Source organism: Mastomys coucha, unplaced genomic scaffold (genome assembly GCF_008632895.1).
Source record: "Mastomys coucha isolate ucsf_1 unplaced genomic scaffold, UCSF_Mcou_1 pScaffold14, whole genome shotgun sequence".
Classification (NCBI taxonomy): domain Eukaryota; kingdom Metazoa; phylum Chordata; class Mammalia; order Rodentia; family Muridae; genus Mastomys; species Mastomys coucha.
In genome coordinates, this window is record NW_022196896.1 from 122,691,758 (window position 1) to 122,714,734 (window position 22,977).

The window sequence follows — 22,977 nt, forward strand, 5'->3', positions numbered from 1 at the left end:
ATATTTGAGAATAATTTTTCCCACTTAGTATGATACCTGAAATTCTGAAACTACTAGATGATAAAATAAGTTCATTTAAAGATAAGGAAAGACATTTCTAAATATGATTTTAGTGACTTAAGAAATAATGAAGCAATGGAGATGTGGAATCTCATGATATAAAAATGCTTCTTTTCTGCAAAGGAAACCCTTAATAGAATGAACTGATATCATACTAAGTACATTTACAAAATAGAGTGTGCCTCAGCTATTAAAAAATAATGACAACATGGAATTTGCAAGCAATTAGATGAAACTAGAAAACTATCATTCTTAGTGAGGTATCCAAGACCCAGAAAGATAAATATAGTATACATTTACTTATATGCAGAGATTCACTCTTAAGTAAATGATAGACCAACTACAGTCTTCATATCTTGAGATGTTATGTATCAAGGAATGAACTAGAGGCAACAGAAATAGCTTAATTCATACTATGTAAGGAATAGGGACAAGGTTATTTAACTCTCTCTCAGTGTTCCTATTTGCCTTTCTCTACAGTTAAAAGAAAGGGGTTTGGTATACATAGAAATGGAAAGAGGGAAGAAAGGAAAAGAGAGAAGAGCCATAGTATATTTTAAATATAAAATAAAACATTTTCTAAAAAATGAATGGGATGGTTTGAGTAGAAAAATGAACAATGAAAGAATGAATACCTATAGGAAAAAGGAAATGACTAAAAATTATGAATATATGCCAATGTGAGAATGCAAATTCTAATTGAGTTAGCAAAATTCAATGGATGTTATTTTCAAGACTCTAGGAAGTGTTATTCACAGTGTAATATTCACTAAGTATGAATGAAAAATGTGTGTGAAAATTGCAACCATGCAATTTATATGCCAGAAAGAATGTTACAAATAGAAGAAAAATATTCAGAATAGGAATAGTGCATTGGAAGAGGCTTCCTATGCATTCCTATGTCTGTTACTACTATGAAAAGCCTGTTTATAATACAGAGAAAGAGAGGATTTTATTTTAAATATTGTAATATTATTTGTGGGAGCAGCTATGTGTTGACACAGTTTTTCAAATTCATGTAATTTTGTCAAATGTCCCATTTATTGCTTCAGAGATAATAAACACAAAATTCTATCAAATCAATTAAAATTAAATCAAAATTATTACTTGTGCATTATTATTCTCAAACAGTACACCTGTATTTAGTAAGATCAGATAAGGGAGCTACTTCTTTCTCTTATAAGGAAAAAGTGTAAGCTACTAATTTATCTAAGAGACTCCAAACCTTTCAGGCAAATTTAAATTGAACATCTTGTCATGTTCATGACTCTATAAGAAAATTACACAGGTCACTTTAACTGGCTTGATAACAGAAATATTTTACTTTACCCAAATAGCATGAAGAACACTTTTCAAATTAGGCTCAATTTTCTCATTTTCAAGTCTCCTGTCAATGGTGGGAAGTTCCTGACTTTTCTCAAGTCTTATCTTCTTTGCACCTATAGGTCACAAAGAAAATAATCTTTTCTTATCTCCAAGTCAGTATGAAAATATACATCATGCATTAGTACACATTATAATAATCACATTTGACATACAATGGCAAGTGCTATGTTAAACACACTAAAACCAATGTTTGTGCTAGAATGAAAATTATTCAACAGCAGCAGTGCTTTACAAAACACAATTATTTGATAATGAAAATGTTTAACATTCGCAGTTAACCACTATGTATGTCTCTTAACTGCTGAAAGTGTGGTATCTATGGCTGAATTAATTTCTAATTTTATGTAGAATTCAGTAGCCATATTCAACAAATAACATATGATGACACAATTCAAAAAATGGTGCCTCCAAAATATGACTCTTTTGTATCACAAATTATTTTATGGGACCAAGTTAGAAATTTGAGCAGGAATATATAGTAATAATGTAAAAATATTAGTAAATGTAAATTTTATAGATAGAGAGAGAGAGAGAGAGAGAAATATTGAGAGAGAAGGAGAGAGAAAGAAAGAGATTCAAGAGAAGGAGATTCATTTAATAAGTTCTCTTACAATAGAAAATCTGAAAACTGGCTCAATATATTTTAGTATAATTTCATATTTAAAAGCACCTATGTACTTTAAATAAAATAGGATTATTAAAAAGAAATAATGAGGAACACAAATATATATGAATAAAATATAGCTCATATATTTGGATGTGATCCTGCTTAATTTGATAAAAAGCAACAAAATGATGATAATATTCCTTTATCAATGCCAGTAGGAAAGCATACTTGTTTTGCAATTAGTTTATCTATACTTTTAGAATGAGAGCAGAAGGTAAAAAATACTGTGACTAATTTTATTTCTTTTTGTACTCACCAGGTAAATAAGCTGGAAAACAGAACAGCGGTAAAGTTGTACAAAATGCAAATACAGCAACAAAAATATAGGATTTCCACCAACCACGCTGCAATATTCGAAACCTCTGAACATGTCCACTTGTACAGAGAAAGATGGAAAATTTCAGTTAGAAGCTTTTAATAAAAGTCATAATCGGTTGACAGAATACAAGAATATTCACTTGTAGTCTGTCACTGTTTATTTGGGGGCTTTGCTGACGAGAGCTGGTTGTCAGCATTCACTGTCACTCTTCTGTTTTTCCTCCTAGCAGAGCCTCACTTCCCACTTCACTTTTCAGTGGCATGACAGGTAGCAAGCAGTCCTGCTTGTTCCTATTTAAAGTCTTTCCCCCTTTAATCTGTGCCTCTTGAAAATCAAGACTTGTTTCTTTGTCTGGCTCCTTTTAATCTTACACCTGGATCTCTGTAGCAAGGAACCTTGATCTTTAGGTTGAACTTTTCTTGTTTTGTAGATTGCTTTTGGCAAGATGGCCATTTTTACTATATTAATCCTGTTAATCAATGAGTATGGGAGGTCTTTTCATCTTCTGAGTTCTTCAATTTCTTTCTTCAGAGACTTGAAGTTCTTGTCATACAAATCTTTCACTTGCTTAGAGTCACACCAAGGTATTTTCATATTATTTGTGACTATTGTGTAGGGAGTTGTTTCCCCAATTTCTTTCTCAGCCTATTTATCCTTTGTGTAGATGAAGGCCGTTGATTTGCTTGAGTTAATTTTATATCCAGCTACTTTGCTGAAGTAGTTTATCAGTTTTAAGAGCTCTCTGGTGGAATTTTTGGGGTCACTTAAGTATACTATCATATCATCTGCAAATAGTGATAATTTTACTTTTTCCTTTCCAATTTGTATCCCTTTATTCTCCTATTGGTTGTCTAATTTCACTGGATAAGATTTCAAGCACAATATTGAATAGGTAGGGAGAGAGTGGGCAGCCTTGTCTAGTTCCTGATTTTAGTGGGATTGCTTCAAGTTTCTTCCATTTAGTTTGATGTTGGCTACTGGTTTGCTATGTACTGCTTTTAATATGATTAGGTAGGGGCTTTGAATTCCTGATCTTTACAAGACTTTTATCATGAAAGGATGTTAGATTTTGTCAAATGTTTTTTCAGCATCTAATGAGATGATCATATGGTTTTTATTTTCCTTTGGGTTTATTTATATAGTAGATTACATTGCTGGATTTCCATATATTGAACCATCCCTGCATCCTTGGGATGAAGACTCCTTGATCATGATGGATGATCATTTTGATATATATTCTTGGATTCAGTTTTCAAGAATTTTACTGAGTATTTTTGCATTGATATTCATAAGGGAAATTGGTGTTTCCTTTTTGTTATGTTTTTGTGTGGTTTAGGTATCAGAGTAATTGTGGCTTCATAGAACAAATTGGGTACAATACCTTCTGTTTCTAGTTTGGGTAATAGTTTGAGGAGTATTGATATAAGGTCTTCTTTGAAGGTCTGATAAAACTCTGCACTACCCATCTGGTCCTGGGCTTTTTTTGGTTGGGAGACTATTAATGACTGTTTCTATTTCATTAGCAGATATGGGACTGTTTAGATGGTTTATCTCATCTTGATTTAACTTTGGTACCTGGTATCTGTCTAGAAAATTATCCATTTCATCCAAGTTTTCAAGTTTTACTGTGTTTAAGTTTTGTCATAGGATCTGATGATTTTTTTTTTTTTTGGATTTCCTCAGTTTCTGTTATTTCTCCCACTTCATTTCTAATTTTGTTAATTAGGATACTGTCACTGTGCTCTCTAGTTAGTCTGGCTAAGGATTTATCTATCATGTTGATTTTCTCAAAGAACCAGAACCTGGTTTGATTGATTCTTTGTATAGTTCTTTTTGTTTCCACTTGGTTCATTTCAGCCCTGAGTTTGATTATTTCCTGCCTTCGACTCCTCTTAGGTGAATTTGCTTCGTTTTGTACTAGAGCTTTCAGATGTGCTGTCAAATTGCTGGTGTATGCTCTCTCCAGTTTCCTTTTGGAGGCACTCAGAGCTATGAGTTTTCCTCTTAGGACTACTTTCACCATGTCCCATAAGTTTGGGTATGTTGTGGCTTCATTTTCATTAAACTCTAAAATGTTTTTAATTTCTTTATTTCTTCCTTGACCAAGTTATCATTGAGTAAAGTGTTGTTCAGCTTCGACTTATATGTGGGCATTCTATTGTTTATGTTGTTATTGAGGGCCAGCCTTAGTCTCTGGTGATCTTCTACGCTGCAAGGAATTATTTCAATCTTCTTGAATCTGTTGAAGCCTGTTTTGTGATTGATTATATGGTCAATTTTGGAGAAGGTATCACTTGGTGCTGAAAAGTAGGTATATTTTGTTTTAGGATGAAATGTTCTGTAGATATCTTTTAAATCCATTTGTTTCATAACTTCTGTCAGTTTTGCTGTGTCAGTTTCTGTTTCCATGATCTGTCCATTGCAGAGAGTTGGGTGTTGAAGTCTCCCACTATTATTGTATGCAGTGCAATGTGTGTTTTGAGCTTTATTAGAGCTTCTTTTATAAATGTAGATACCATTGCATTTATAGCATAGAGGTTCAGAATTAAGAGTTCATCTTGGTAGATCATAGCTTTGATGAGTATGAAGTGTCCCTCCTTATCCTTTTTGATCACTTTAGGTTGAAAGTTGATTTTATTCGGTATTAGAATGATTACTCCAGCTTATTTCTTGGGACAATTTGCTTGGAAAATTGTTTTCCAGCATTTTACTCTGAGGTATTGTCTGTCTTTGTCACTGAGGTGGGTCCCGTTTACGTACCTAGTCTGATAGTCTATGTCTTTTTATTGTGGAATTGAGTCCATTGATATTAATAGATATGAAGGAAAAGTAATTGTTACTTCCTGTTATTTTTGTTGTTAGATTCAGAATTCTGTTCATGTGGCTATCTTCTTTTAGTTTTGTTGAAAGATTACTTTCTTGATTTTTCTAGGATGTAGTTTCCCTCTTTGTGTTAGAGTTTTCCATTTATTATCCTTTGAAGGGATGGATTTGTAGAAAGATATTGTATAAAGTTGGTTTTGTCATGAAATACCTTGGTTTCTCCATCTATGGTAATTGAGAGCTTTGCTGGGTATAGTAGTCTGGGCTGGCATTTGTGTTCTCTTAGGGTCTGTATGATATCAGCCCAGGATTTTCTGGCTTTCATATTCTCTGGCAAAAAGTCTGGTGTAATTCTGATAGGTCTGCTTTTATATGTTACTTGACGGTTTCCCTCAGTGCTTTTGATATTCTTTGTTTTGTGCATTTGGTGTTTTATTATGTGAACGGAGGAATTTCGGTTTTGGTTCAAACATTTGGAATTCTATTGGCTTCTTGTATGTTCATGGGCATCTCTTTCTTTAAGTTAGGAAAGTTTTCTTCTATAATTTTGTTGAAGATATTTGCTGGCCCTTTAAGTTGGAGGGCTTCACTCTCTTCTATACCTATTATCCTTAGGTTTGGTCTTCTCATTGTGTCCTAGATTTCCTGGAAGCTTTGGGTTAAGAGCTTTTCGCATTTTCTTTGACTGTTGTGTCAATGTCTTCTGCCCCTGAGATTCTCTCTTCTCTTATATTCTGTTGGTGATGCTTGCATTTATGGCTCCTGACTTCTTTCCTAGGTTTTCTATCTCCAGAGTTGTCTCTTTTTGTGATTTCTTAATTGTTTCTACTTACATTTTTAGATCTTGGATTTTTTTTTTGATTCCCTAACAGTTTTCATTGTGTTTTCCTGTAATTTTTTTCTTTTCTTTTAATTAGATATTTTCTTTATTTACATTTCACATGATATCTCCTTTCCAGGTTTCCCCTCAGAAGGGGGTGGGGGGGACACTGCTCTCTCCCAGACTCCCCCTGCTCACCAACATAAACTCTCCTGCTTCCTGGCCCTGGCATTCCCCTACACTGGTGCATAGAACCTTCACAGGACCAAGGCCTCCCATTAATTACTGACTAGGCCATCCTCTGCTTTACATATGCTGCTGGAGCCATTAGCCCCACCATGTGTGCTCTTTGGTCTGTAAACCCCTTCAGCTCCTTGGGTTCTTTCTCTAGCTCCTTCACTGGGGACCCTGTGCTAGGTCCAATGGATGGCTGTGAGCCATCACTTCTGTATTAGTAGAGCACTGGCAGAGCCTCTCAGGAGACAGCTATCTCAGGCTTCCGACAGCCAGCACTTGCTAGCATCCACAATAGTGTCCAGGTCTGATGATTGAATATTGGGAAGGATTCCCAGATGGAGAGTCTCTGGATTATATTCTTTAAGGGATTTTTGTGTTTCCACTTTAAGGGCTTGTACCTGTTTACCTGTGTTCTCCTGTATTTCTTTAAGAGAGTTATTTGTGTCCTTACTAGCATCATTTGAAATTATTTTAGATACAAATCTTGCTCTTCCAGTGTGTTGGGGTGTCCAGGACTTGCTGTGGTGGGAGTAATGGGTTCTGATGATGCCAAGTAGTCTTGGTTTCTGTTGGTAAGATTCTTGCGTTTGCGTTTCGCCATTTGGTAATCTTCGGTGTTAGATGTTCTTGCTGGTCTCTGGCCTGAGCTTGTTCCTCCTGTGGGTCTGTAAGCCTGTTTCAGCACTCCCTGGAGACCAGCTCTCCCCTGGCAGGAAAGGTGCACAGAGTGCTGTGGAACAGGCACACCTCCTGGTTGTCGATGGAAGCCCGAAGGACCCTGTCCCAGCTGCTCTCCTGCTTCTGCGGCCTGTGCCTCCTAGTTGGTCCCACCTTGGAAAGTCACCGAAGAGAAAATGGCGATCTCATCTCAATATTTGTTCATTTTATTCATTCCCAAATATCTTATTATTCCATCTCTTTTTTTTATTATTTTTCAGCTATGTATTTTCAAATTGCCTGCTACAATCTCATTAACTCTTCTATTGTAACTGTTATACTATTGATGCTTCAATTTCACTTTGTGTAATTTACATATCAGGATAAATTTTTGGTTTGCATTTTTATGTTCCCTTTTATTCAAGCTTAAAATCACATATATATGCTTTCTTTTTAAGACAGTGTGTGTGTGTGGTAGGGGAACGTGGAGTGTGTGGGTGTATATGGACATAAAAAATTGCCTGTGAAAGAGAAGCACACATGCAGTTGTGCCCAAACCCAGGCCTTGTGCAAGAATGGTATGCATTTTTAGCTGCTAATACATCTCTTCAGGACCTTATTTTTGGAAATTTTCCCTTAAGAAACTTCCACAATATTGGTCCAAGTTTATATTGCCAGCAGTGAATAAAGGCTTTTCTATTTCAACACCCTCATGAGCATTCATTCTCTTGATTATACCTGTTCTGGTCAAGTTGAGATGGTATATAAAAGCAGGTTCTATTTTCATTTCCTTGATATTAAAAGATGTTAAATGTTTTTAATATATTTATTATCTAGCTATATTTTTTAAGGAACTGACTGTTTGAAATGTTAACCTATATTCTAATAGGGAATACATAGACTTCTCCATGCCAACTTTTGTTCTTTGACTGCTTGTTGTTAACCTAAACATACATTCCCTCACTTGACTTAGAGCCTATATCTTCAGGTATAGGAGATCTTCTAAGACATTGAGTCTCATGGATGGAACAAGTGATTTTCCATTCAGAGGCAAGTAACAGTGGATGAACAGAAACATATACATATGTAGATATGTGTATATAATAATTAATATATAATATGATATGCATAATATATTATAATAGATAAGATACAAATGTGTATATGTATAATATATATGTGTGTGTATATATGTATAACATATATATAGTATGGACATAGATATACAGAGATAGAGATTCATTCTATAAATTCTTTTAATCTAGAGAGCACTGACTAACAGACTAGGTAAATGAATTTGAACATACTTCAAGATAAAAGACAGCTGTGCACATTAAACATGTGCCAGTACATGTGGGGAGGTCAGAAGACTAATTACATGAACAAATATTTTATCAAAGAACCTATTCAAATGCCTTTAGTCCCAGCACTTGGGAGGCAGAGGCAGGCACATTTCTGAGTTCGAGGCCAGCCTGGTCTACAGAGTGAGTTCCAGAACAGCCAGGGCTACACAGAGAAACCCTGTCCCAAATATAAAATAAAATAAAAAACATAATCCATTCATATTTGTTATTATATGAGATTATCTTATATCAATTTGAATTTTAACTGATTTCAATGAATATTTTGCTCATTCAAAGTGAATATTGTTTCATTTTGGAACATTCAGTTATTAATATAGTAGTCATTTATTCCAACTTGATTACTTTATAGGATGTATACCAAATTTTTTTTCAATTTTGCGTGCATGTGTGTGTGTGTGTGTGTGTGTGTGTGTGTGTGTGTGTGTATGAGTATGATATAGGAGGATGTCAGAGTACAAACTGCAGGAGTTTGTACTTTCTATCAGGTGGGACCTGGCTTCTAATGAAAGGTCTTCAGCATTGGTGTCCAGCACCTCTGAGTAATAAGACATTTTGCTGGCCCTGATTGAATCTTTTAATATAAATATCTTTGTCATTTGCTTTCTAGGAATTATGATCAAGATAGTTTATAGTCCCTTTTCCTACATAAAAACTAGATAGCATACTAGATTCAACTTTGTCAAGGTTCTGTTTTTAATGCAGTATAGGTTTTAAGCATACAATGGATAAACAGATGCAAACATTCTCAATAAAATACCTGCAGACTGAATACAAGAGAATAACAAAAAGATCTGCCATGATCAGGTGGGGCTAGTCCCAGAGATGCAGATATCATTCCACATACTTAGTTCAATAAGTATAACTAACTACAAAAACAGACTGAATGACAAAAACCATGTGGTCACTACATTAAACACAGAAGAGGACTTTGACAAATGCAACATCCCTTTATGATAAACGTCCTTGATATTCTAGAGATATAAGGCATCCATCTCAACATAGCACAGGTGATTTATATCAAGCTCTCATCCAAAGTCAACTAAAATGAACTCAAGAAATTGCTACTAAAATTAGAATCAGGAACAAACGACTCTTTCCATACTTACTCCTTATTTTAGTACCTGAAATCTAACCTAGGGCAGTAAGACAACTGAGGGGATCAAGGTGATAGAAATACAAAAGGAAGACTAACAAGCAATCTTTATTTTCAGATGTTATGCTTTTATGAATAAAAGACCCTAGACTCTATGAAGAAATGTCTACAAGAAATAAACATTCAGCAGAACAGCAGGAAACAAAATCAACAACAACAAAAAAAAAATTTCAGGAGCCTTCCCATATACAAATGACAAATAGGCTAATAAAGAAGTCAGCCAAACAACATATTTCACAATATCCTCAAAAAATACCTTGTGGGAAAAAATACGTAATAAAAACTTAAAACATTAAGAACAGAAGATGGGATCATAGGCCTAATGTAGTGGAAATGGACATTTTAGTATTAGTAAAGTGCAAATTTGAAAAAAGCCATCAAATTTCCAACAACAAATTTTGTAAATAGAAACAAACTCAGTTTCATATGAACACTTACACACATACTCATACACACACTCTCTCTCACACACACACACACATACACACACACACACACACAAAAACATCCTGAATGGTGAATGAATTGCTGAAAGTACCACCATCTCTGAATTCTAGTTTTATAAGAAACTGCCATAGTGAAAAACAGCATGGTATTAGCACAACAGACACATTGAACAATGGAATCAAACTGAAAACCCAGACATGATTCTCCATGTATGGACACTGACCTTTTTACTAATAAACCAAAAATAAATACCGGAGAAAGATTATCTTTAAAAATTGTGGTGGTAAAAGAGGATAGCTGCAAGTATAATAATGCAAATAGACCCACAACTCTCCCTGTGTGTAAAGCTCAACTCTAAGTGGATCACTGACCTCCACATAAAACCAGATCCGCAGAGACAAAAAAAAAAAAACAAGAAATTGACACAAGAGAGATCTTTTTGACAGGACTTCAATAGCAAACACACTAAGACCAAGAATTAATTAATGGGATCTTATGAACCTGAAAATAAGGCCAAGCAAGCCACACAGCATTGAAGCAAAGCAGCAGCCGAAGGAACAATTAAAAAGCAATTATATGTCCAATAAAATGTTAATAGCTACAGTGCATAAGGAACTAAAACAATGAGCATTAGAAAATAACACAGTCTAAAGTGATGTGCAGAAGCCAGTAGAGAGTCTAGAAAGATAAAGGGCGAAGGGTTGAGTAATCTTAAAAAAAATGCTCAACAATCTTATCCACCAGGGAAATGCAAATTAGCACTACTTTGAGATTTCTTCTCGTATCAGTCACATCTATCAAGATCAATACAACAAATGACAGCACATGCTGATTAGAGTGCACACTAGAATAGTCAGTAAAATTAGGGTGAAGTTTCTGTTAGGAAGTTGAGTGCCAATCTACATCAATCCAATTATACTACTATTTGATAAATAATAAAAAGTTCTTCTGTGAGATTGTTCATTCGTATTCATTGATTTTGTGTTCTGCAATATAACTCCAGAAGTTATATACCCATTAAGGAGCCAGCAAGAACACAATCTCTCAAAAAAGAGAAAATACAGCACAGTGTTATCAATATTTAATAAAGAAACTAGAATGGGAGGGGTAAAGAAGGAAAAGGATTTGTGAGGAGGTAAAGGAAGAAGTATAGTGGGAAGGATCTAACACTAAAGTCCTTTTCTAATCCCACATGGAAACATACTACGGTAAACTTATCCCTGGGACATGAGGGCATAAGACGTCTCGCTGGTGCATTGTCTCTCCAATTATTTGACGAATCTATTTGAACTTTTTTCATACATGTATTTATTTCTAAGCTTTTACAATACTACAGTTGTGTATTTCCATGAGAGACATGATGTTATATCTTTTTTGTCATTCACTCAAAAAACAAAACAAAAATGAAACAATACTCACACTCAAAACAAATAAGTAAAAGACCAATAAGACAAAGAAATAAATGAGAAAAGAAAATAAAGTGAAAAAAAGTTCATCAAAAAACCATTGAGTTCATTTTGTATTGAGTAAAAGTTAGCCGTGGGACCTACTGTGGAGTGTTGTTACACATAGTGACATTCTGATGTATAAAACATATTATCTCTAGCTATATAGCATCATGTGAGTAGGGAAGAAGCTGGGAGGAGTTTGATGCAAGGAAGAATATATTGTATGAAAAAAATCTTTTAATAATTACCAAGATGAAACCTTCTATGTATAATATACATAGTTACTGTCATAATGTATTGAATGAGTATTGCATGCTTTATCAACAAAACATAAAAATCTAATAAACTTTTAAGTAATTGTATTGATTATATTTTAATCAGTAAAACTTCAAATACCCAGTATAATTGTACTTATGCTTACATATATATTATATACATATATGACATATATGTATATATATCACCCACAGTTTAACATATTTTCTATGTATTATTCTACAAGTGCTCTATACAACATAAACTAAATAGAATAGCAAATCATATATAACTTACACTGCTTGCATAGCATCTTTCACAGGAATCTTAAAATTTTGTATTCCTCCTATAAAACCCAGACAATATCCGATTGCTAGTGCAGAATCTGCAATAGCTTAAAAATAAACACAGCATAAAAAGCTTAACAATCATACTTGGTCATACAAAATACAAGTGAACTATCTGTGTTATCTACAATGTTATCTATTGCGTGGCAAAGAGAAGATGGGTAGGAAAAGAGGAAGAAATAGAAGTGGGTGTAAATTACAGAGAGAGAGAAAATTGTAAATATTTCTGTAATTTATTCTAACAAGTTTAAATTAATGTGACAAGGAGCTGGTTATAAATTCATGTGAGAGTTGATGATAGTCTTACAGTTGATGCTAGTCCTGAGCCACAGTTGCTACTTTGTTGGGAGCAGTGAGTCTGTTTGTTAGGACTCTACATTCCTATACTTTCTATTCCTGTAAAACTTTTCAGTGATATTTAGATGATTTAACTACTGTTCCAAATCTCAAAATTAGATGTATCAATGTGATTTTAAAATTATGAAACAAAGTCATCACTCATTACTACAGTGTCATTACCTGGCCAACAGTTACCTGTCAGTTAAACCACACAGAAATCAGATTATTCAAGATAGGCCATAAATATTTTTAAAAAACTTGCCTAGATATAATCCAGATGAGTTTGTGGGAACGTGGTCAAAAATGAAGCTTGTAGCAAGCAGATAAAATGGCATGCCTGCCAATCCATGGAGAAACTGCCCGAAGATGAAGATAACCATACATATTGATTTGTGCGGTATTACAGTCGGCTCACACACTTTAGGTTTTTTTCCTTCCTCACACAACTCTTTTGAACGATAAGAAATACATTTTACTGAACTGAATTTAAAGTTAAATGTACAATTAATTTTCTGGTGCTACCAGCATCATTCCTTTCTTGTATGTCATACAATGAATTCCTCATTATGATCTAAATAGAAATAACACACTAAAAGAAAATGGATGGGAATACTGGAAGAGATATACAGATTATGAAATGTTATAATTATTTATATGCACAAGATTACATGTACACAGGTATTCTCATATACATGCACATTTATACATGCATAATACGTATTGCGCCCATTTTCCAATACTTTGTATCCTGTTCTTCTGACATTTTTCTCCAGAATAAAAGTACTTGTAATACCCTGGATAGTCCACCATCTGAGCTTAATTCCAATATCCTTTCTTTACAATCTTTAAATTACATACACATATACTAGTCCTAGGGTTAAATAATTTCCTACTTTAGACCCTTGGACTTCTATAATATACTATTATGGTTTCTATATGAAATACCTCTCTAAAGTCTCACATATTCAGTACAGCATTTCCTGTTAATATTATTTGGAGAGTTACTACATGTAAAAGAGAGATGGAGACGGAGACTGAGAGAGAGGCACCTCCTGATCTCTGAAAGGTGTATCTTGTCCCAGCTCCTCCCTGCCTTCACTCTGCTTTCTTCCACCATAAGTCAACTGACTTCCTCCGCATGCCCCCAGTGTTCTGCCTGGCCATGCCTCAGACTAGCAATTATAGAGGGAACACTCTGAAATCATGAATTAAAAAGACATATTCCCTACTGTTAATTGTTTCTGACTTTTTGCAAAGCAACAAGACAACTAAGTGTACACATGGAATCATGAAGACAAGGTATTAAATGATAAAGAGTTTCATAGGTCCTCTGTGGTCAACTACCTATTTTATTTTATTTTATTTTATTTTATTTTATTTTTTCGAGACAGGATTTCTCTGTGTAGCTCTGGCTGTCCTGGAACTCACTCTGTAGACCAGGCTGGCCTCGAACTCAGAAATCTGCCTGCCTCTGCCTCCCAAGTGCTGGGATTAAAGGCGTGCGCCACCACCGCCTGGCCCTATTTTATTTTAAAATCATTTAGATTACAGGTTATTTCTTAATTTTCCTACTCACATGGCTAAAGGGTTTGTGTATTTATACTTGCTAGTAGATTGGCAGAACTAAGCACGTAATAGTAAACCATAACTATTATGAGGATCCTGGGTAGAATTTGACACATGCTTGTAAAATATTATTGTATTAACTAATAAAGTGAAAGTACAACCTATTATACCAATGAAATGGCATTTGGTGTAGTGTGTGTGGAGTAATATATAACTCAGTGGAAAGTGGGAAGATACACCAAAATTATTTAATTCAGCATATAACTCTTTGTTTTTTAAATAATATATCCTGTGTTCAATGGGTATTTTTAAGACATTTTCACATATTTTTGTGATATATTCCTATTTGATGTCATTATTTCTCTCTTCCTCAGATTCCCACTGATTTGAATGCACTTTGCTACTGGATCCCTTTTCTACATTCATAGTCTTATTTTTTTAATGATTCAATATAAGCTGCATTAGAATTGTTTACTGGAAGACAGGAGGAGGGTCATTTGTAGGATTGTGGGCCATGCTCACCTTGCCAAGGACTCTACTGCTTCTCTCTCTCCTTCCCTTCCCCCCCCCCTCTCATACATCTACAGGAATGCATGCTGAGCTATTTTCCCTCCATGATAGGTTGTTCACAGATGTTCTCTCAGGTAACTGATGTGCAGACACTCACAGCTTCCATGAGTTCAAGACTACAATGGCCTCTTCATGCCTAAATTCAGTGTTTCATACAACTTCTCACACCCTCCACACCATCAAGCTCTTTCCTTCTTCTGCCTCCTCTTCTGCAATATTCTGTGATCTTTGTGTAACCCATTTATGGCTGAGCACATAACAGTCACACTTTCTTAATTCTTATTCCTCTCATCATTCCAACTAACGTCTTTTAGTATGTGAGCCAAATGATCCTTGTTGGAATGCTCCTGTTAAGTATCTCAGTGGCCCTGTATGTTTTTTCTGTAATTAGCATTGACACTTCTTTAATATTTTCTCTTTTGCAACATGCAAATTGTTAGTAAAATTACAACCTAAGTCAAATTATCACTTTTTCATGATATCTAGCTATGTTTTTGAACTGACGAAAAACATGTGGCATCAAAAGCTGTCAGGAGCCATAATAGGACAAGCTAATAACTAGAAGGTGATCATCCTGAAATGCTTGCTTCAGATTATTATATACTCTGCGACAGCTGAGCCCTTATTAAGCAAGGCTTTAAGGGATTAATTTTAGGAAAGATTCCTGCTATTAATATGCTTTTCCTGTTATTATTATACATGTATAATAATAATCACTAAGTAGTAGCACACCCCTTTGGAGCAGATCTCTGCAGATCCACAAAGATGTACTGTCTTATAGTAATACTATATAGACAAATAGATGACTTAAGTCTCAATGATGATCCTGAAAGAATTCCTAAAATTATATCTGTGATTATTAAGCTCTTTTAGAATGGGACTGCTATTAGGTCCTTTTCTGATAGTCAAAACTGCAATGAGAATTCTGTCAGTCTCCCAAGTGTCACCAGTTAATTGCGCTTAGATAGTAACCAGACTTTCTCCTACTAAGAGCACATTCCAAGAGGTTGTAAAACAATTAACCAAAGGTCATAAAAGGGAGACTAACAATTTATTATAGTTGCTAGGACAGAAGATAAAATATTAACTGTGTTTATCTATACAAAACTGTTCTTATGGTCTTTAATCCTTCAGTGAACCTGTGGAGCTGAGACAGGTGATGGATGTTTAGCTAGATAATTACTCCTAATGTATATGCATGTAAACATTCTCTGTTGTAAAGTTCTATTTCAATTTGTGATTTGATTTTCTGTGTGAACTTTTGATGAACATGTGATCCTGCACTCTGAAAGAGCCTTAAGGGCTGAGGACAAAGAGAAGTGTCAGAACTGGGGAGAGAGGTGAGAGGAACAGAGGTGAGAAGAACTGAGCTGAGAAAGGAACTGAGCTGAGGAGAAGGTTTTAGACAGAACACTTTTTGGATTAGAGGGAGAATGCAGAGTGGAATAACGTAGAAACTATAGGTAACATAAAATACTAAGAGAGCAATGCGCAGAATGCAGAGGGAAAGAGGATAAAAAGAAGATGCTGCAGAGAGTAGAAGGAGCAGGCAGTCTGTTCTGTCCCATGGTACGGACAAGGCAGGCTTAGTCTTATTAAAAGAAACAAAGCTTTTTTTCTTACAAATACAGGTTTAGCATTAAAATCATTTAGCATTAAAAGATTAGAAGCCTTTTCTTTCTCTATGTAATAAAGATTGGAGCTCCATTCTTCATCCAGAATAAGTGAGTTCTTTCTGCACTGGTGCTTGGTCTTTTGCTCCATATGCATATATAAGTATGCATATATGTGTAAGTATATAATTGTGAGAATGTATGCAAGCTGGGCCCAACTGGGTATGAATGGATATGTATAAATGAAAAATGAGCATGAATATGTATATGAATTTATGTGAGATTATGCATATCTGCTTATGTAAAAGTTTTTCCTTCTGCAAGTGTTATTCTCTTCTCCTCATTCAATAGAAGTTTATTGCTCCAAACTTCCCCCTAGCCTGACAAACAAGAGGCATCTGGACAATAGGGAAAGACTGTAGCAATCAGTCCTTTACTTAATCTCCTGCTGTTTTAGGATGAGGCGCTAAGTGACAGAAACTGCAGTTTCTGACCTCAGAGGATCACAGAAGGCAGGTCAGCTACAATAGCATAGTAACTTAGACTTAGATAAGTAAACTTTTTATTACACAGCCACCCTAAACTTCTCGTAAGACCGAGTCTCACTCCAGAAATCGGTAAGACTAAGTCTTACCCCCACCTATGCTCTCCCCCCTACGTTGCCTCAGAAAGAACATTCAAGAAAGAAGAGACATCAAGTCGAGATTGACCCTCCCCACACCCCATCCCCACCCCGGCAAAAAACCAATTTGTATCCATGAAGAATATACTCAAGAAAGTCCTTCAGTCTCCTGACAGCCATAAAACACCTCCTGAGTCTATCCACTTCTGACTTGTTCTAATCGTTGACTGTACCACTCCACATACTCCAGTCTATCCACTTCTGACTTGTTCTAAACGTTGACTGTACCACTCCACATACCCCTGTGGATCAGATTTCTCTGCCTTCCGCTAGCTAAACTTTTTGACTCTTAACAATAAAAACTAATTCTTCATTAAGAAAATTGAAGATTATAAATAAATTAACATCTAAGTAGCATACATAGAAATCTCCAAAGGAAAACCTATCAAGTGTGGTGTTTTCAATACTACAAATGAGGATTAAATGTCTAATTTCATAACACACATAAGATTTAATTACAGTAAATAGTATTATAGTAAACATCATGAGTTATATCCATGACTTGACAAAAATTATTGTTATAACATTTCATATGGGACTAAACCACCAACCAAAGAATACACGCAGAGGGAACCATGGCTCCAGCTGCATATGTAGCAGAGGATGGCCTATCTGACATCAATGGGAAGAGAGGCCCTTGGTCCTGTGAAGGCTCGATGCCCCAGTGGAGGGGAATGCCGGGTAGTGAGGTTGCAGTGAGTGGGCGGGTGGGGAACACCCTCATAGAAGCAGGAGGAGGAGGGATGGAGTATGGGGTTTGCTGAAGGGAAACTGAAAAGGGGGATAACATTTGAAATGTAAATAAATAAAATATCCAATAAAAATAGAAAGTAAGGCAATTTTTCTATATGCAAATTTTTCATCCAGCAAAGGACAACTTAGAAGTTTAGCAAAACAAAACAAAACAAAACAAACTACCATTCCCAAACAAAACCAAATACCAAGGCACGAACAAACAAAATTAAAAAACAACTAATTTTTTTTTTCAAAAGTTACAATAGATTGTGGACTATGATGAGTTTCACATGAATAGATCCATTTATGAGGAAACTAGCACTTCCAATTGGCAGCAGCAGATTCATCACTGGACTTAGGAATCACCTGGCATAGGGAAAGGGGCAAGTGCGGGACTCACTCCCAAGGTTTCCAAGCAGGAGATGAGGACAATGATATAAAATAGCTGAGAGCACTCACTTTGAAAGATTCTGAAATGTCATGTTGACAGACAGAAAACAATCTGCAAATGAAGGGAAGTAGCAACTAGGAGAACCAGAAGAAGCGGGTTTTCATTATCCACTGGTCCTCATGATAGAAAAGAAGTGCGAACCACTGGTGTGTGTCTGCACAAACCTGAGCTCAGTTTAACCACTAAGATAGATGTGTGCATGGTCACCTTATATAAAGTTCTAGAAAACAAAGGTGATAATGTAGAATGGGTATATGAATTTGGGGAGAAAGTACATTTTTCATTATGTGTTCTCTGAACCTCTTTGGTGTAGTCCACAACTTTCTGCTTTCTATTTGTTTATCCAATCTAGTGTCTAATCATGAAAGCACCAAAAGGCAAAAGCAGAAAATAAAATTAGGAGTCATAGCAATAATGGAAGACATGCAGATAAACAAATGGAGAAGAATCTCTCTCCCCTCCCTACCTTCCTCTTCCTCCCTCCTCCCCTGCCCCCCTCTCTCGCTCACTCTGTGAGTGTGTGTGTGTGTGTGTGTGTGTGTGTGTGTGTAAAGCCAATGATGTCAGAGGCCAGAAGAATAGTTCCCTTGAGGTTCAGTTATTTGTGTTTTCTGGCTGGATAATGTCTATGCTTGAAACCAAGCCCAGGTCCTCTGAGTAGTGGGTAGTACATTTTTTAATTACTGAATAGAATTTTTAATATTGATCATGACAAGTTCCTGAGGATTCTACTATTTCTGACCAGAATACTGTTAAGAGAACAAAGTAAGGAAATGCTTTTCATTAGGTATTTTCTCATTGAAAAAAACATCAGTTCTATAAATATAAATGACATTCTTAAGACATATAATATACACCTTTTACATTTGTATGTATTACATAGTATATAACTACTTTTATATCAAAATAGATATGGTTCATATTAACTACTTTTAAACTCAATATTGCATAAACTTAGAAAACATTATAAACTTCAAAAACATTAATATACACATACATGCACATGGAAACATGTCCCGTATTCATCATTTCTTGTTCAAACCCTGCATAACATGCCAATAAAAGCCTGTATATGATAAGGAATGATCTGTCACTTTAGTATTAGAAGATATTCCAAAGACATTTCAAGTAGATCTTATTTACTAGGAATAGGGAAAATTGTGGAATCAACACTGAACAATGTCACAAAGCCACTATCTTTGTAGACTAAAATGGTAGTCAAAAAGTAGCATACAGCTTTTGGAAGGGATAACCTTTTTAGTCACCCCTACATTCTCTGTAGGTGTATTCCTGTATTTGAACTTGTTTGGGTCCGTGCTATGAATAAAACAAACAGAATAATTAAAGTATCTAGTACAGAATAAAATGACTTTCCAGAGTTCTCTAGAGATTTGTAACATCCTTAAAATTTTATAAAAGAGGTAATTTTATAAATTATCACACAATGTTTCTTCCTAAACTCATCTCCAAGAGAAAATCAGAGTTCTACAGATATCATTAAGCATGGTTACATAAACACATACAGAAGAAAGGATACACAGATATACATCATAAACTATCTTCAACTTCTTGAACCAAAGAGTTAAATAAATAATGGTGATATATGAAGGTATATTAGAAAAAACCTCACCTTCTTTTGTTAAGCCCAGTTTTATAACTTCAAAACTAAAGAAAGGAACAGCAAAAGCAATTGCAGAGAGTCCTGTTAAAATGCTGCCAGCTGCCACCCATTTTGCCCTATTCCCTCTACCTCCAAAGTGTGCTACAAATATTGATACCAGAAAACCGGCAAAATAATCACTAGCATCCATTACTAATGTCTCTGATGGTGACATAGATAATTGAGACGTATAAACTTTTAAATTCAGATCAACGAGAGCAAATATCATTCCTAGAAAGACAAAAAAAGAAAAAAGTCAGTATAATACAGTTTAATAGACAAAACAGACCACCATTATAATCATTCAAAGAAAAATTATACTTATACTATTTAGTTTAATTTTATAATACTATCAATGAGTAAAATCTATAAAAAAATAAATTTGAACTTTCATGAAATATTTTTCCTGAATATGAGAAGCTATTTTAAGTACCTCTATTAGTAGTCACTTAGAGATAAATTATGTCTGAATCATCTCATCACTATATTAGATGTAAAATGTTCCAATTTTGAAGAATTAATAAATAATATAATGGATGTTTATCAATTGTGTAACTGAAATTATAAAGACGTTTGAAACCCAGGTTGGATTTCAAAGTATAACCTTGTTCCATACATTTCTGAGCATTTTCAGTCTTAAAATAAAAAATAAAACTAATGTATACATAGAAATAAATCATTCTAAAGAGCATTCTAAAGATTTATTTATTTTAATAAATAAATTTAGTGTTATCTGGGAACATTTACTACCCAGCGTGGAAAAAAAAAACCAGAAAATAATCATACTAAGGAGGAAAATGATGTGATACAAGGAATAGCTACCAAAAGATTTATATTTCTTGGAGTGAAAACAGAAAGTAGTTTGAAATTAAAATTCATGTTGTGTCTGCAAAGTGGCAGGATCACGTCATTGCTGAAGCAACCATAGCTGCTGTCACCCAATTACTTCAACACTCTTTGGATTGCAGGGATCCGGGGATCCATACTGCTCTTCCTAAAGCTCCTAAAGCTCTTTTTTTTTTTTTCTGTTACCAGTTTTATTTATTTTTTTTTATTTTAGATATTTTCTTTATTTACATGCCCACGGAAGGAGTTGCAGAGATTAACTAACTATGGAGCAGAGACTGAAGGAAGGGCAAGCCAGCCTAAATATAGCTATCTCCTGAGAGGCTCTGACAGTATCTGACTAACACAGATGTAGAGCCATCCATCGAACTGAGTACAGGGTCCCCAGTGAAGGAATTAGAGAAAGCTCCTAAAGTTCTTAGAACCAACTAATCCCCGCTGGTCTACTGCCCCAGGGCCAGACACAGGAGCACAGTGCTGCTGATAGAATATCTGTTCCTTACTTTCCTCCAAGAACCTCAGTCACTCAGTGTTGCTCCTGCTGCCAAAATCACCACCCAAATCAGAAAACCACAGATTTTGCCCACACTTTTGATACCAACTGTGCCAGCCTCTCACTGGCAATGGCTAAGTGTGAGTGCCAGCAGGAAGCTAGGGGGCAAATGCAGTTTCCAGGTTATTACAAAAAATATTATTAAAAATATATAACTGAAATGATAGAAGGAGAAAGAGGAAGGAGAAGACAGTATGTGGATAAAAGCACTCATGTGATTCTTCCTGCGATCTGAACAACTTGAAGTGTCACCACTGCTCAATTCAAAGATGAGGAAACAAACTCCAGGCTGAAATCTGGTTTGTCGAGAGTGTTTCAAACTTGTGAGCAGAAATCATGATGGCCATGCTGTTTTCAATTATATCTTAATATGCCGAGCATTCAGTCCGAACTTAAGCTGATCATAACATAACACCCATTAACTCAACACCACCTTCCTATGAGTTCTGAAGCTGTAACCCACACTATGGAATCCACCCGGCCAAGCAGGGAGCCAGAGACTGAAGGCAATGGCAGAGCATTGGGTTAACAGATTTTCACTCCTGTTTGGAAAACGAGTCAGAAGTCATCCATCCTCTCCTTCCCACAGTGTGTCAGCCTCATGTCTACCACAATTCATCCTTTTTGCCTGAGCAACCCTGCTCCCCCAACTTACCATGAACCAGGGTCACTAAAAAACACAGAGTCAGGAAGGACTTAATGTTGTTGAAACGCTGTAAACAAGGGAAAACGAAAGAGCCAAAACCAAATGGCCCCTCCGAGAAATCCCTGTAGTTTGGATCCAACTTTTTCTTATTGTGGAGAGATGCAAACGTCTTGGCTTTTGAAAGTGTTAGCAGGTACATTTGTAATTTCCTGGCTTCCTCAGATTCCCAGGGTCCATCCCCCTTTACCACTGGATCCTCCTTCACTTCATTTTTTTCCGTCTTGTCCTGAGCCATAGCTTATCCAAAGCAACTCCGAGGACACTGTAGGTGTGTTTTGAGGCACCCCTGTACTCCCTGGACCAAGGTAAGAAATGTTGGCACTGCCACTGGAACTCTACAGGGACCGTTATTTCCAGTGCAGGGAGCCAACGCCCTACAGACCTGTTGAGTGAAGCTGCGGACGTTCCAAATCTGAATTCCATCTTCTCTGTGTCACAGAGAAGGAAAGAAGAAGGATGGAAGGAGGAAGAAGGGCAAGAAGAGAGAAAGAAAGAAAATGATCAAACTACATTGAACAAAATGTCGAATAAATAATGAGTATTTGTAAAAGAAACAGAAAGAAATAAGCGTGTAAACAAAGAACCAACCATAAGTATTGCCAGGCTTCCTTCAGTGTGGTGTCTCTACAGCTGGATAATCTAACTTGATAAAATTCATTTAAATTCTATAGTAATAACTAAGTAAGCAAGCAAGTAAATATTAGGAAACATGAGACAATTTAACTCTATCCACTGTGATGGTAGAACTAGAGTAACAAGCAAGAATCAAAATGAAAGATGTCAAGCAATGTCCTTGAATGAAAAGCTTTACACCCAGAAAGGGTTCTGAAAAGTCATCCCCAGTCAAGAGCAGGAAGGCAGGTGTATATTCTACAATACATGAAGGAGGGCAGGTGTATATTTTACTACAAATGAAGGCAGGGACTGCAGAGGAGCACTAACATTAGCGGGGGAAATATGTCATTTTAGAGAAGGACCATGGTATACAGTTTGAAACTTGTTTTATATAAAAATGCAATTTCAGATCAGCTTCCTTCTTAGGATGAACCTGACTCATGTGTATGCACTGGGTATCTTTTTGTTCTAGACTAACCTATCCTCTGTCTTAAGATGTTGCCACAACTCATGAAGCTTAGAACAATTGCTACTTAATTTGTCAATATGGCACACCAGAAAAAAACAGCTGACTAAATGTGGAAAATTAGTATGCATTCAAAGGAGAAAATATTATTCTTTCTTACATTAAGAAACTTGATTTTTTCCTCAGACTCAC

The 22,977-nt window shown here is 35.6% G+C and overlaps 1 protein-coding gene across 5 annotated transcripts in view; it reads right to left on the bottom strand.

Moving 5' to 3' along the window:
• LOC116088824 (solute carrier organic anion transporter family member 6A1-like) overlaps window positions 1-22,072 on the bottom strand; it is a 64,728-nt gene extending 42,656 nt beyond the window's left edge. For all 5 annotated transcript variants that reach the window (XR_004118028.1, XR_004118030.1, XR_004118029.1 and 2 more), the window contains exons 1-6: window positions 21,654-22,072; window positions 19,570-19,830; window positions 12,585-12,770; window positions 11,934-12,030; window positions 2,370-2,488; window positions 1,390-1,499 (exon numbers count right to left, since the gene is read on the bottom strand). Coding sequence is in view for 2 of the 5 variants with exons in the window: in XM_031368545.1 (XP_031224405.1) it covers window positions 1,390-1,499; window positions 2,370-2,488; window positions 11,934-12,030; window positions 12,585-12,770; window positions 19,570-19,830; window positions 21,654-21,939 (1,059 nt within the window). In the remaining 3 variants the exon portion in view is untranslated. The remainder of the gene's footprint in view (window positions 1-1,389; window positions 1,500-2,369; window positions 2,489-11,933; window positions 12,031-12,584; window positions 12,771-19,569; window positions 19,831-21,653) is intronic.
• Window positions 22,073-22,977: the final 905 nt, after the last annotated feature.